The sequence below is a fragment of the Morone saxatilis genome, unplaced genomic scaffold (assembly GCF_004916995.1).
Source record: "Morone saxatilis isolate NCDOM2014 unplaced genomic scaffold, NCSU_SB_2.0 Contig7, whole genome shotgun sequence".
Lineage (NCBI taxonomy): Eukaryota > Metazoa > Chordata > Actinopteri > Moronidae > Morone > Morone saxatilis.
In genome coordinates this window covers 9,785,877-9,801,042 of record NW_023340246.1, presented here as the reverse complement: position 1 = coordinate 9,801,042, position 15,166 = coordinate 9,785,877, and the positions used below count along the sequence as shown (strand labels likewise).

The following is a 15,166-nucleotide window of genomic DNA, read 5'->3' as shown; positions in this document are numbered from 1 at the left end:
TAACTTTACCGCTAGATGCCACTAAATCCTAAATATGGAGTCCTGGATTTTTCTGAGTTTTCCTCTCAGTCATCATATAGCTTCAATAAAAAGCTAAAACAAAGTGATAAATATATATATGTGTGCATGTATATGTATGAGTATATTGCACTGTCAGACAATGTGGATTAAGATGATTTTATATCAACCTTAATGCTACTTAGCAGAAATTGAAGGAAAACTGTTATCAAGTTAAACATATATACTATGTACATTTTATTAGATATGTTAGATTAGCTAAAAGAAGCAAACTAGACAGAAATTAGACTTTCATGTCATATAAGATAAAGGTAAAGAGAGAGCCTGTTGACGTTGCTCATTGCTGCTTTATTTCCAGAGTGAACATTTTTGAGTCTGTGCTGAGTCATAGAATGGGCTAAGTTTCAGCGCTATGCCGATGACACACTCATTCATACTTCCACAAAGCCAGACATAATGGCTCTTTCCTGCCTTTTTCTAGCTGCTCTGAATAACGTTAAAAATGGGATTGCAGCATAATTGGTTAAAAACTCAAAAAAACTAGTTTTTTTTGATTGGCACTAGATTATTCATTAACTAAATAACCTACTGCTGATAATACCGCAGTACTGACCTCCTCTTAGTGTTATTGTCCAAATTGACAATCTGATATTCACATTAAAACTATTTATTTTTTCATCCATTGTGCCTTAGCTAGGAATTTTTGTCATTACCTTAAGAGAATAGTAGCAAATGCTCTTTGCAGATGTTATTACAACATCTGCATAATAGTGCTGCATGTATTGTAACACAGACTCCTACTAAAAGGACACATCACTCCTGGTCACTCTACCATTGACTTTAAAACTTTAACACTAAAATGATCCATGGGTCATACCACTGTTAACTCTGTTGTCTCGTCAAAAGCCACACACACCCACCTGCCTATTCTCACTCTCCTAGTTCCTCCAGCAACCCTGGAACAGACTGAAACCATGGGTGACACAGTGCTTTGCAGTGGTCCTCCTTGAATGTAAAATGCTCTGACTAAAGAGCTAAAACCTGCACTTAGATTTCAAGAAACTTCTTCAAAACCCATCTGCTCAAAACAGATCAATCTTCTGGGCCCACTGTTGAAGCAGCTTCAAACTTTTTTTTTTATCTGTGTGACAAATGCCTGCTGTTGGTATTTTTTTAGATGTCTTCCTTTATTGTTGTTTTGTTCGTGTTTAATTTATCTGTGTATTTGTTTTAGGAATTCATAGCATTTTGGGGTTAAAGAAAGTATTTCATATAAAGAATGTATCATTTATATTAAGCATCATTCATGTCTATTTCATATTGGCAATTACAAGAAGAATGGAGCACACTACCCAATACCTCCATTTACTCAACCACCCACACACATAACTGGTATTCCATGCTAACCTGGTAGAGAGTGTGGTTCTTGTTCTTGAAGCAGGGGGTGAGGTAAGAGTAGATCTGCAGGGAGTAGTAGTAGGCAGCCAGCTGAAGTGACAAGGCTGAGTGGCACTGTTTTTCAAAACACCTGTTGGCATCCAGTACCTGGATAGATAGATGGAAAGATATGCATAAGAAACTAAGCTGGGGGTGGGAGGAAAACAATGAGCAAAATAAAAATTCCAATGCTTGCAATAATCTCTCATGGTCCTTAGTAATTGTTAGTTCATAATGTCCAAAAATAAGCAGTTAAAAATCTAAATACCAAGTTCAATATTCAATAGACCAAACCCTTCTGGAAAAAAACAGCTTTCATTGTGTCAATCCATACAGTTTGTCAGTAACATCAGACATCTGATCCAAGTGCAGTTAACAAGCTCTCCAGGAAATATCTATGTAATATCCACTCCAGCAGTTAAGTATTTTACAGGAGATGCGGCAAGTGTTAAGACTCATGAGGGATTTCACTACCTCCACTTGAACACAATCTACTGCAGTCGCCAGTAGGTTTCTCTGTCTCAGATTTCGTTTTCTTAGCCATCAAAATACACTGACTGTTCCTCTGACAGCTGAGACAAGGTAAACAGGAGCCACATATCATGAGGTGGGAATGTTTATAGAAATGTGCAACTGTGGGACTGAATTTTGGGAGACATAAAACTGATGTGAGATACTATGTGAATTGTGTGATTAATAGATCGCAATGTCAGCTGCTATTGTTATATGTCATTCAGCGACATTACTCTGGCACCTTTTAAGTGAAACTTTTATTTGACACACTGATGATGCAAACTGTCTAACACAATAGCTCATCTAGAAAGGTAAGGGATCGATAGAAGATATGGATTCACTCAGCCATTTGCCAGAAATCTCGCTAAAATACAACCACACTTACATTGTTACACACACTTACATTACCAGAGACTGTTTGTAAGTGTGCGTAAAATAAAGCTGTGTGTGTGTGTGTGTGTGTGTTACTGTGCGTCCACGTACCTGAGGCAGGGCCAGTAAGTAGGACAGAGCCAGCATCATGTCCCTGGGAAATGCATCGTTGGCCAGCTGCAGCAAGACTGGAGAAGGATGGAGGGATGGAGAGAGAGAGAGGGGGGGGGAGAGTTTAACTAAAGCACTGAGGATTAACAACCAACCCTCCCCTCTTGGACAAGCCTCATCCCACGTTTGTTGAATACAGACGACAGTGCCTGTCAGAATACACCTCTCTGTGGGCCAGACAAAAGAGAGGAAAAGTAAAAATAGAGGAGACGAGAAGAGAAGGGGAAAGACAAAGTCAAAAAGCGTCATTAAAACTCCCCCCTGAGTTCTGGGATTCTGTCCATCTTCTCTTTGGGCTATTGTGCGCCTGTCTGTGTGCGTGTTTCCATGTATGTACAAACGTCGGTTGGCTGGTTGTGTGTGCATGTGCATACGTGTGCGTGTATTGGTTTTCCTGCACAGAGTATTTATTATTCAAAGAGTAAGTACATGCCCACTTCTATTAAGTGCTCTCCAGACGAGTCCAAACTTCATCTAAGTGCACTTCAAAGTTGAATCCCCTGAATGCCAAATTAGCCTATGCATATTGACGGCAAAGACAGGTAAAGGAGCATGATTAGAAGAATCCCAAATGATCTGTGTTTAGCTGGTTTCGACTTGTCCGTTTGAACCACAGATCTGGCTGAGCAGGTCATGTCAACTGTGACCAAGCAGTTTGTGACTGGGCAACCTTTTGCTGTGTCTCAATTCCACAATACATCCTAACTGTATAACATATACTATATATCTACATATTGCTTAAGCATGACAGTTTATTCATGACCTTGGATATAGCAGTTTGACAATCAATCTAAACTGAATCTGTTTAGGCTTTGATTTATTGGTCGGACAAAACAAGGCCTGAAGACATCACATTGGGTTCTGGGATTTCTCACAATTTGTAAAATCAAGCATGAATTGATTAATTGAGTAAATAATTGGTACAAAAAAAAATGACAGTGACAGATCCATCTTGTAGATAGGTCCCAGTTGGTGAAAGGAAATAAAAACATGGCAACAAACTGGTGGCAAAATGGCTTTGGCAACATTCGATTAAGTATTTAAAATGTAAAAATGAGGTCCATTGACTTAACTGTTAATGAACCGCTAATCCAAGCCATTTAAATTGTGACTAGTCGGAATAACCAGAGGTTTTCCTGTTTTTTTCCACGCTGCCAACATTGCATGAATACAGCAATGAGCCACACAAAGAGTACAAAAACTGTTTTTACAACCATCCAAACATTTCCTCAAGCTGCGTCACCCACATATGCAGTTAGTTTTAATGATCTGCAGCTGTGAACTGCTCTTCCGTTTCCTTTGAGGATTGCATTGTGGGACAAGAGTGCGCATCAACAGACTCAGAATATTTTAGTATGCATTACTTGATTTAGACATTTTTTCTGTTTTTCTTTTTTCAGTCTAATACACTCTTAGAAACTGCTTAGAATAAGTATGTAATATGTAACTGGGACACAGACCATGTTTTCAGTCTCCCTGAGGCTGATGGGATATAGAGTCTAGACAGAGTTTTGGGCACTGGAATGGACTCTTTTTCAAACTGTTGGCCTCGAGGCCACAATAGGCAAACACAGCGGTATACAATCACACTCACTCACCATTATAATTAGAACTACTTCTATTTACCAGATGAACACCAAACACTGTAAACACACAGATTCCCTTAGTTAATCACTCTCAGCAGAGAGGAGCAGAGGCAGACAGAATCACTTTGTAGTCTCAGACCCAAGGAGAACAAAAGCCTGTGTCGGTGATAAGAGCCTGTGACAAAATGGAACAGACAGAGAAAAGTAGAGCATGGACACTGGCAGAGAGACAGAAGCAGGGGGGCACAGGGAGAGAGAATTATACTGTAGAACAAAATGCACACTAATATGCATATGCGCACACACACAGGCCAATACCTGACACAGGCGTGTGCGTGTGTGAGTAGGGGTGGAGTGATGCACCAGTTTAAAAGAGCCATAACAGCTCTCTTAAGCCCACCCTCCTCCTTTTCTCGTTTTCCTCTCCCCTCCTCACCTACCCCCCGGGTTTCAATGAGCTACACCTCAGAATGAGCTGATTACACGCCTCTCTAAAGCTACTGATACCATCGGGACAGGAATTACCAGAGGGGTAAACACACACACACGCACACACAGAATAGATAACCCTGACTTAAAAGCATACAGTATTTCTGCTTATGTGAGAGAGCGAGAGAGAGAGGGGAAAACAGGGAGAGTGATAAAGAGATGCAGCGAAGAAGAGTGCGTTTTCTGTGTGTGTGTGTGTGTGTGTGTGTTGTGTGTGTGTGTGTGTGTGTGTGGTGTGTGTGTGTTTGTGTTTTGTGTGGTGCGGCGTGCGTGCGTGCGTTCACACACACATACATACACACACTCCTGCTCCTTGTGTCAGCTAAATCAGGCAAATTGTTAGCGGGATGGTGAGACAGTGACTTATTACTATTTCACCTGTGCAGGCAGTGTGAAAAACAACTGATTATGGCCTGGTCGAACATGCGGCCAATGGCAGCACTCCATGCTATGTGTGTGTGTGTGTGTGTGTGTGCGTGTATATCTCCCTCCGTTTCTCCTTACACCACCTTACTCAGCTCAATCCCATTGAGTCACTTTCCACTTGTGTCATCATTAATTACCTCCATCTTATCTGGGCCAGGTGAAAAATCTATATATTTATTTTCTTAAAGGCCATCTCGTAGTCTGTTTTTAAGGACAGCCTGGCGTTGCGGGGATGATACGGGAGTCATTAATCGAAGTTTGTTATCGGACCCGAAGCCGTCCAGACCGGCTTTTCTCTTTCTCCACACGTCGCACTCCGCGGAAGCTCCGACGGGAAGGTGACTTTTAAGAAGAGAGATATTCATTTGAATGACGGCAGCAGGGAGAGATTGGATTTGGTGGAATGTGTGAGTGTGAGATGTGTGTGTGAGCACATCTGTGCTTAAGCACGTCATGGTCAAAGTGTGTGCCTCGCTTTCTTCAGTGTCCACCTATTAGTATTCAAACACACACACGCACGGACACACACATACGTTTGCTCTTTATTTTTGTAGTGGCATTGATTTTGGCGAGCAGCTGCGATCCATCACACAGCGTGGCCTTGATGTTTTGACTTGGTGCTATCTCTAGTATCACCGTGGTGACGCGTCATTATTTACTGTTGCCGTGGGATGCGTGGGTATACATTAATTAATCAATGTGAGGGTATTCTTCCCATGTTGTCCCCGAGTCCACCACATACCTGGCTAGACAGATGAGGAGAGGAGAGGGCAGAGCAAAGGACTAAGAAGAAAAGCACTTCGAGGAACTTTCAGGCAAAGCTCACTGAAGTGGAGGCTGCCAATTCAGTGTGGAGTCACAGAATATTTCAACTTCAGACACATCCAAAATACAGTACGGATCAATTAACTCAATGAAATCGCTAAAACACAGGAATCCCGATGTCTGCGTCATCAAAGAATATGACAGTAAAGAGAGCCTTACTTTGTGCAATACGAACAGAGAAAGCATGACTAACAAAAAAAAAAAAAAGACAGTATGGAGCCGCAGATGGCTGGAAGATGCAGACAATATGGTCTGTCTGTTCTGCGGCAAAGTTCAGTTTTATTTCTATCACAGCAGAGTCTCAGTCAAGACAACATTAGCAACAACATGTAAAACACGACTACTCCAATAGCATTTAAAAACAGGCTTGTGACAGTATATAAGAGATTTTCTTAGAGCAGCCATGTGTGAAATCAGACTGCGGAACAGCTCAAGCTGCCGATCTGGCAGAAATTCCCAATTCTAAAATTAGTTTGCATCACATAAATGTATGTAATATGTACATACAATACACATACATATGTAATATGCAATTATCCCCATGTCTGCTTACCCTCTGTAGCAGGAAACAGGGTTTGTCCTTCAGTTTTAGCCTCAGCCAATTTGCCAGTCCTCAGCAAAACCTCAGCAAAGTTTTCTTGAGGCACGTCCTTGTAGGACGAATACACATCTTGACTCTAAAAGAAAGAGTGGAGAAGAGAGTGATAAATAAATACCTAATGCTTATTCACTGCACTGAGGGAATCCCAATAGTAGGGAGAGCAGATCAGAAAAGGACACAGGGAGATGTGATTAAGGTGACAGAGTGCCCTAATTCCCAGGGAGTCAGACGGATGAGGGATGGAGTAAACAAATGAACTTCAGAGCCAAATAAAGCCTTTTAACACGGGGCTGTTTGATAATTCATTTATAGGATTCTTGTACGCCAAGTTATTTCTCAAGTGTCTGAGAGGTGAACAATGACATTTGTGCTCTCGTCGGCCTCAGAGCTACCGCTTCAGCACACAGTGTTTCCTGTCTGTCTTCGCCACTCTCGCTCTATCCATCTTTCTGTCTTGTTGCATTTGTCTCTCTTTCTCTCTCAATCAGCCTCTCCTTGCCTCCCTACTTCCTTCATTGAAACTGTTAAGGTAAAAACCAATCCCATTGATCAGCCGGCTCATAGACAGATGGACGCGGGGAGCCATTATTGGTAGATGGATGATGGAAGATGGATGAACGCTGGAGATGGGGCAGAGGAAGGGATTTGGAGAGGCCTATTAAAATGTCATGAGAAGAGATGTATCGGCCCTCTCTGTTTCCCCTCGCGTCCACTCTTTTAGCTATCCACATGATTTGTGTCTCTGAGTAAAAAGCCCAGTCATAGCCTGGGGCGACCATTTTCTAGGCATAAAGGTCAAACTACTCCTTTTCTTACTTTTGTTCTTTTCTACTTCCATAACTCCTTCTGTCGATATACTTTTCTTTTGGATTCACCTCTCCCCCTCCATTTAATACATACAGTGCATCTTCTGTAAGTGTTAGATTTTTTACCACATCTCCACCGTTGTTTGCTGCATTTATAGTATGATTCACACTTTATCCTTCCTTTCCTGTACCGTTAGAACTTCCAAATTGCTTTTGGCATTAAAACTACTTAGTCTGAAATCAATATTCATTTTGTCTCAACACTGTTTTTGAAGGAATTTATAAGTCATATGAGAAAAAAAATCTAATTAAATGCCTTAAGTCATGGACCTACTCAGGCATTTTTGAGGTAATTTAAGAAGGGGGCCTGAGGTAAACAAAAAAATAGGGACAACAGGAATGGAAAAGAAAGAAAAAGATAATGAGCCATGAGACACATGGGTCTTAAGCTACTCACCAGGTCTACATAGGGATCATCAATGATTTCCTGATAAAAGGGGCTACAGCTCTGACGCTCCAGGTTGGAGTTCTCACACGCCCCTTCCTGACTAGTGGCTCCTGCGCCGTGACCCTGAGGAGCCATCAAAACATCATTAAACTTTCACAACATGCCCACAGCACTGACATCTCTCTCTATCCCATAGCTCACATCTACTGCGTTTTTCTCTCTCCTCAGAAACTTTGCGACCACGAACCACCACCCCAAAATCGCTGCAGAGACCGGAGACGCCATCAATCTCCGCCCCGGCGACCACCGAGCCAGTCCAGCCGCCGGCACGCCGCCAGATATTGAAATATTCAACAGGCGGGCCAATTAATTATGCAAGAGATGAGCTCTTGATTGGTTGTTTTTGGATGAGGACTATGAAGTGTGCGAGCAGGAGTGTTTGAGATATGGGAGAGGGGCAGACATGTCTTTTCACACGCACACACACACACTCACTCAAACACACACATGATGTGCAGCTCAGGAAGCAATGAGAGCTAAAAACAAGCATAAAGCGAATACGTCTGCAGTCATTGCTTTGTTATTTGTTTGCTTGATCGTCCTTTTTACAAGCACACTACTGTTTATGCATCCATAAACACTCATATGTCAATACAAGGCGTAAAAACAACAAACATTCAAACATTTAGACCCACAAGTTAGTTAGTTAGTTAGTTAATTAATTAGATACTTTATTGCCCCCGACATAGAAAACTGTCGTCAGCTTTTACTGCAGACCAACAAAACAGTCAGAGTGTTCTCACTTGCAGCGGCCGGAGGTAGTTGAGTGATTCCTTCCACCAGCGGTGGTCGCTGACTGCGGTCAGCACAGCCTTGGTGGTCAGTCCTGTAGTGGTCAGCACTGCCATGGTCTTTGCTGTAGTCCTGTGCAGCAGGTCCCCCGCTGACCCCACAGAGGGAGTGTCCGCCTGGAGCCAAGCAGGTGACAGCATGGACAAAAATTTTATTATTTTATTTTATTATTCTAGTGTCAGTTCGCAGCAGTATCCTCCACTCCAAGTCTCAGAGTCTCTACTTCAATTCATTTCTTCTTTTTGCAAAACTAAAAAGCAGCATTAGAAGAGTCCTCTGATCACTACATCTGTATTGTTATATTAGACCGGACAGATTTTGAGTTGAGGACTCTTGAGTATCCATGTGGTATTAGGCTTGGTTGTGCTGTGTTTTTTATTAGGTACTTAAAAGGAGCACTTCAATAAGTGCAGGGCTCTTTGTGTTTGTTTGTCTGTGTACTGCATAAGGGAATTAAAATATGCACTGTTCAGACAGCACAGAGCCCTCCCAGAACTGCATGACACTGGCACACTGAGTACTACTCACACTAGGTTCTGTAGTACCAAGGCGACGTGGGGCAGATTTGTTACAAGAAGAAGCTGCTCTGTGATTTTATTTAATCAGTAAGGACTAGGATTACACAACTGTGATCAATTCATTGACCCAAAGACCTTCAAAACACAATTGCTTGTTACTTAAAGCAAAAATATGACATTATAGGAAATGCGCTTGCTCTCTGTCACAGAGTTAAATGAGATCGATAACAGTCATACTGTATATCTGACCAATATAAGGCTACAGCCAGGAGCCAGTTAGCTTGGCACAAAGACCTCAAGCAAGGGGAAACAGTTCGCCTGACTCTATTAAAAGGTAACTAAATCCAACTACCACCTACCTTTTATTTTTTATAAAGGTGACTAAAACCAAAAATATCAATTTACTGTTCCACAGGGTGTGACGTGGTGGACTGTTTCTAGGCTTTGAGCAGTAACTTCCTGAAAAGGAGATTTGTTTTTTGTTTTTACAGTTTTGTTACTTTTGTATAACAAAAAACATAAACATAATGTGTTAATAAGTGAGCCATAGACGTGCTTTAAGTGGATTTTGTTACCAGCTGCTGTCTGTAGCTTCATATTTAACAGACAGACATGAGAGTGGTTTCTATTTCCTTATCTAACTATGCACCAGAGCGAATCAAATCAAAATGTCGAACTGTTCCTTAAAAGCAAGCAGCAAAGCAGGATATTATCGAATCAGCATTAAAGCAAAACCTCTTTTTTTTAAGGCTACATTGTACAACGATTCTGATGAACAATGAGAACTCAAGGACCAATAAAGACACCTCTTTCACAAATAGAACGTTTCATCATCTGTACATTTAACAAAAATTAACAAATGAATGGTGCATCGTACTGTTTGCTGCATTTTTGGACAAACACGTTGGTTACTGCACAACTGAATAGGATTTCAATACCAAATTTAGAGGGCCAGTGGGCCGGGGCCAAATCGTTTAGTGCCTTTCATCAATACTTTATTTGGCAGGGGTTTGAGGTTCAGGAAATGAAAGGAACCCATACACATACACTCAAGATGTTTGTAAAAAACACACGACAACTAAATGCTCCTCCAGAGTGCACACACACACATACACTCATCTAGGGCTTAAATATATACGGTTGAGGAGTAGGAACATCAATACAACAATAAAATGACAACAGACAGCTTCAAATGAGTACCCATCCACACACAGAGGGGATGCAATGGAAGTCATGAAACATTAACACCCACTCAAGGCATCATAAAGCTGGCGTTGCTGAAGGGGAGGAGAAGGGGAGGCATAAATAAACCAAGGGAGCTGAGCAACCTTAACACTAGATTTACACCTCATCAAATATGGAGCAATAGGAAAACACACAAACCAAACAAAAGGGCAGGGACACACCCACACAGGAATAATGTCGAGACAACTCAGGCAAAGAGCAGAGGTACGGCAAGCATATTAAGATAAAGGTAAAAAACATACACATGAACATTTAACACACAAACCTTTACAGAGTCTGTCTCATCGGCCTCCTGTCCACTCTCAGTAATAACAGGCTCCATTTGATAGTTAACTGCCTGGTACAACACCTGAAGGACAGAAAAAGGAAGGAAGATATGAAAGGAAAAGATTAGGCTCTAATTGGTTTAATTAATAGGCAAAAAGAACAATGGTGAAAGGAAGTTATTTTTTCAGACAATTTCATGTTGGCCAGTTCTTCACTTTGGAAATTAGTAGTTAAGGAGAGAAAGCACAAAGGTCATCCTTCATTCAAAAAGTGTTGATCCCTTCTCATTTGAATATGTTTTAGAGGCCTGAAGCAAATAAACAACAACAAATATTCATTTTCTTAGAGAAATAAACTTAATAAATGCTTTTTCTTCTTCTTTCATAACTCGTTTATCACCTTGTGACCCATCAGATTTATCTTGCATCTCAACCTCAATTCTAAAGTGAACAAGAAACACAGGGATGGTCTTAGATTAATATATTACTTTTCTGATTAAAGCTGATACAAGCTTTTTTCTTAAACTGATGGTGTGTAGAATTCTTTAATTGCCAATATAAAAAGTTCTTGTCTAGTTTCTTATTAAAAAAAGTTCTTCTTATTTGTCCACTGGTCTGCCTGTTTTGTCAAATTCTTTCCTTTACTAGTTAACTACCTCTCTCAAGATACTGATTATTGATACAAAATAATATACTGTAAGCAGTGGTGCAAGTACCGACGGTGCAGCCGATACAATGCTCAGCCAGCATTATAATGGCTCACAGTGGACAGAGACAATTGCCTAATGTCTGTGGGTGGGCAGTATGGGACAAGAAAGACTCAGTGGATTGGCTATACCCTCAACAGGGAAGGGTTGTTGATGACTTTGCTGAGCGAAAAGGTAGGAGGGCGGCACAAGAAGAATATGCACTGGAGCCAAACACAAATATGTTATGCTGCTGACTGTAAAAATCCATATTGGTCAAATCGTAGTCAGACCTGAGTCTGCAGGTCACTGGAGGCAGCGAGGAGGCCGTGGATATTGTCAGGGGGACAGTGGGTGAGAGAGAAGGCTAAAAGCTCCTGCCGGGCCTCCAAGTCTCCAAAGCCCTCACACTGACCGAGCAGACTGCACACATCCCATGCTGGACTGTAACCTGGAGAAAGATGGAGATGGAGGCCAACAAGGAGGGGAGGTAAGGTAAAGCAGGGTACGAGAGGAAAGGAGGGGAAAAAAATGATGTGGTTTTAAATTACACCAAAAATGGGTGCAGGAGATAATAGCGACTGCAATAAAAGAATCAATAAAAACATTTAGATGATACAAAATCTAAAGTCAAATAAACACCAATTATCTCTCTTCACACAGGAGCATAACACACAATATAGCTGAGCTGAAGTAGTTTTCATTCCATCAGTGTCCTTCCTCTGCCAATCTACCCTGAATCCTATCTCATAGAAGACCAAGGCCCAGCAATACAGAAAGACACACACAAGACCACACACACATACTGCCTTAAATCTAATAATTTGCAGAACAAAAAATGCAGAGGATATAAGGCTGAGATATTGATGATACAATAAAGTGTAACCTTCCAAGCCCTTGGGATATTAATACATATTCAAGTATAAAGCATGTTTTCCCTTGAAGAAAATATCACTGTAATAGCTCTGCTACATTTGTTCCCGCTTCATCACAGTCAAAAACCAACACGCCATCCGGCCTTCATTCTTACAAACAGATTCAATTATTCCCACTGCGTTCACAGACAGAAAAACACCGGCGCTTATCTGATTACACCTTCTCTCTCTCTCTCTCTCCCCCGACACATTTTTCTCATCCACACTGTCTCTCGTTACTCTGCGCTGTGGGGAGATTCTGTGAAATTCTAAACAGGGTCAGACAAGATATCATTATCATAGTGACCACTTTTAATCCCTCCAGGGAGGCTGTCTAGATTGTAATATTATTGTGGTATTGTTCTTCATATTATTGTTCCAGTGCATGAACAGTCAGTCAGACCCTGATTTTGGCCATCCGAGGAAGGATGGAAGAAGCCCAGAGTAATTCACAAGTGTTTGAAACAATGAAACAAACCATTGCTGGAATCAACTTAAGAAAAACCAAAATGAAGCACAGAGTAAGTGACAATTATAGAACATGTGAAAAGACACATCTGTGGTTGAAGAAGACCTTAGTTAGAGCTGAAAGAATGTGTCTTATACTGTTTGAGTACATTTTTCATTCTGTGTGTTTTGCTGGTTGCAATTAAAAGTTACAGGCAATACTTCATATTTATTTTATTTTCTAGCAACCTTTTTGTCTATTTTTGAGCATCATTTGTATCAGTTACTGAAACAACTTGCTTGTCGACTTCTGGGAACAGACTCGGCTAGACTTGACCTTATATTTTAGAGCACTTGAATTTGATGGCAGTATGTTTCAAAACAGTCCAATCACCACTTTAACTATATAAACTATACCCCTTATTATTGGTAAAAAAAATCAGCTTCTTTTCAAAGTTTTGATACCTTTCATAATTTCTGAAGTATTCTACGATTTTCCTCATCCATACATAATGTAAATTATTCTAACTTTTTTTGAATTATAATTACAGTGGAAAACCCTTCAAACCCACTCATTTTCAACCTCTTCCCATGCATTCATACAGTCACACAAAAACTGCATTCAAACTTCAAAAGGTTCACGACAAATAGGACTTTCTCACATTAATTCAGCTTTTTCACATTTTCTTACTTTTACAAAATCCTAGTTCAGATTTTCAGGAAGATTTCAGCCCTTGTACTGTATGTATATATGTGTATTACGTGGGAATTGCATTCTCTAGTTTGAAGTATAATATCAAGTTTAGACTCACCTGTCTTGTGAGTAAATATTTTATCATAACAAACAGTCTTCAGCCAATCATTTTTGCACATGGATGCTACCTTACACCAGCAACTATGTACACTAGCTGGTAAACGAGGTAAAGGAAACCAACAGGCTGTGTTACATCATATCTAAGGCTGATAAGTACATGCGGATTGAAAATCGGTGGATTCATTTCAAGTACGATTGTCAGGTGGACTCTGAGGTGAGCTATGTCATCAGGATAGGTCTTCAGATTCAAACGAGATTGGCTGAGTTTTGGGGACGCTTTGCCCTCATGTAATGTTATAATTGAACCAAATGAGGCGAAAAGGCAGACAGGCAGAAGATAGCTTCAAATTAGGTTTTCTACAGGCACGGTTCACGGTCAACTACATACCTGCTGCCATGAGGTCTTGACAGTGGATGTAAGAGGCCTTGAAGTCCAGACACTGGAGCGCTTGCTCTGCCAGCAGGGTCAGGACTTGGCCTTTTCTTGTGGCCTTGTCATCTCCTGTACACACACACACACACACACACACACACACAAACAAACACAGATATTCATTTAAGCAGACATCAACAGTGGAGAGATGCAACAACATAAACATGAGTCTTTAGTATTTTTAAATGTATTTTTATTAATCCTGAGAAACATGTCTAAGCTAACACACTAAATAGCAAAGTCTCATGATCCTGCATATCACATACAACACCTGGCTCAATAAACCTATTAAATCTCCATCTGACTATACACACACAAACACACACACAAAAGGCTCAAGGTTGGAATGTAAGGATGTCTAACTGTATTAGCTGCACCAGAGAAAGAGCCCGAGACGACATATTAATCGGCGTCTACCATAAATGAGGTTATTGCGGTGTCTGTTCATCTCAAAGAGGGAGTTTGAAATATCTAAAAATGCCATCCCACTGTCTCGCTAAACATGAACGAATCTCAGTTTGATATCATAGTGTTGGTGGGATCGGTTGGGGTGTTAACATTCTGGTGGTGGCTCAGGACAACCTTTTGATCTCGCTCTCAGGTCAATAAACAAAAGGGAGATGACTGGACGATCAAAAGAGGCAGAGGCAGAAACAGGACTTCTGAACAAACCTGTACACTGAAGATCAAAGAATGCGGGCTGAGATGAAGAAAATGCGAAGGGGCTGAATTGGTCTGTGAGTGTGTGTGTGTGTGGAGTGAGTGACGGATCGAAATGCAGTGTTTACAACGAAGGGGAAAGAGGTGTTGGTCACATTCTAGGTGACTGGTGAAAGGGTGTCTTCAAAAGCTGTCTAACCTCAATATAGAGGAGGTTTGTGTGTGTGTGTGTCTGTCGGCACACCTTAATTCACCCTGTGCTTTTATGAAGACATTCTCTGGCATTTATTTCAAGCTGATCTAAATCAGACTTCTTGGGAATCCAATCGAAGCCTTTACCTGTCGTTGACAGGCTAATCAAAGGGTGGGATGAAAAGGTGAGAAATGTCAGAAAAACAACAAATAAAAATTAACTCAAGTTAATAAGCTTCGACTACAACATGAACTCCTGAGGCTCTTTACTGGATCACCAGGATCCTTTCCAAGTCAGCGCAATTTAATTCTCATTTGGAATGTCATAACTATTGATTCATTCAGTCAGAAACAACTTCTTTTTCTTACCTCTACCCCATAAGACTGAATGATTTACGGAGCATTTCTGTAGACTAAGGCAGCAACCAAACCCTTAGGGTTTTTAAC

The 15,166-nt window shown here is 40.9% G+C and overlaps 1 protein-coding gene across 1 annotated transcript in view; it reads right to left on the bottom strand.

The window, feature by feature from the left end:
* Nucleotides 1-15,166, bottom strand: part of nbas (NBAS subunit of NRZ tethering complex) — a 138,189-nt gene that overhangs the window by 67,921 nt on the left and 55,102 nt on the right. The window contains exons 33-40 of the mRNA XM_035679126.1: nucleotides 13,823-13,936; nucleotides 11,553-11,710; nucleotides 10,573-10,656; nucleotides 8,496-8,660; nucleotides 7,702-7,815; nucleotides 6,391-6,514; nucleotides 2,452-2,528; nucleotides 1,426-1,563 (exon numbers count right to left, since the gene is read on the bottom strand). Of these exons, the coding sequence (XP_035535019.1) occupies nucleotides 1,426-1,563; nucleotides 2,452-2,528; nucleotides 6,391-6,514; nucleotides 7,702-7,815; nucleotides 8,496-8,660; nucleotides 10,573-10,656; nucleotides 11,553-11,710; nucleotides 13,823-13,936 (974 nt within the window). The remainder of the gene's footprint in view (nucleotides 1-1,425; nucleotides 1,564-2,451; nucleotides 2,529-6,390; nucleotides 6,515-7,701; nucleotides 7,816-8,495; nucleotides 8,661-10,572; nucleotides 10,657-11,552; nucleotides 11,711-13,822; nucleotides 13,937-15,166) is intronic.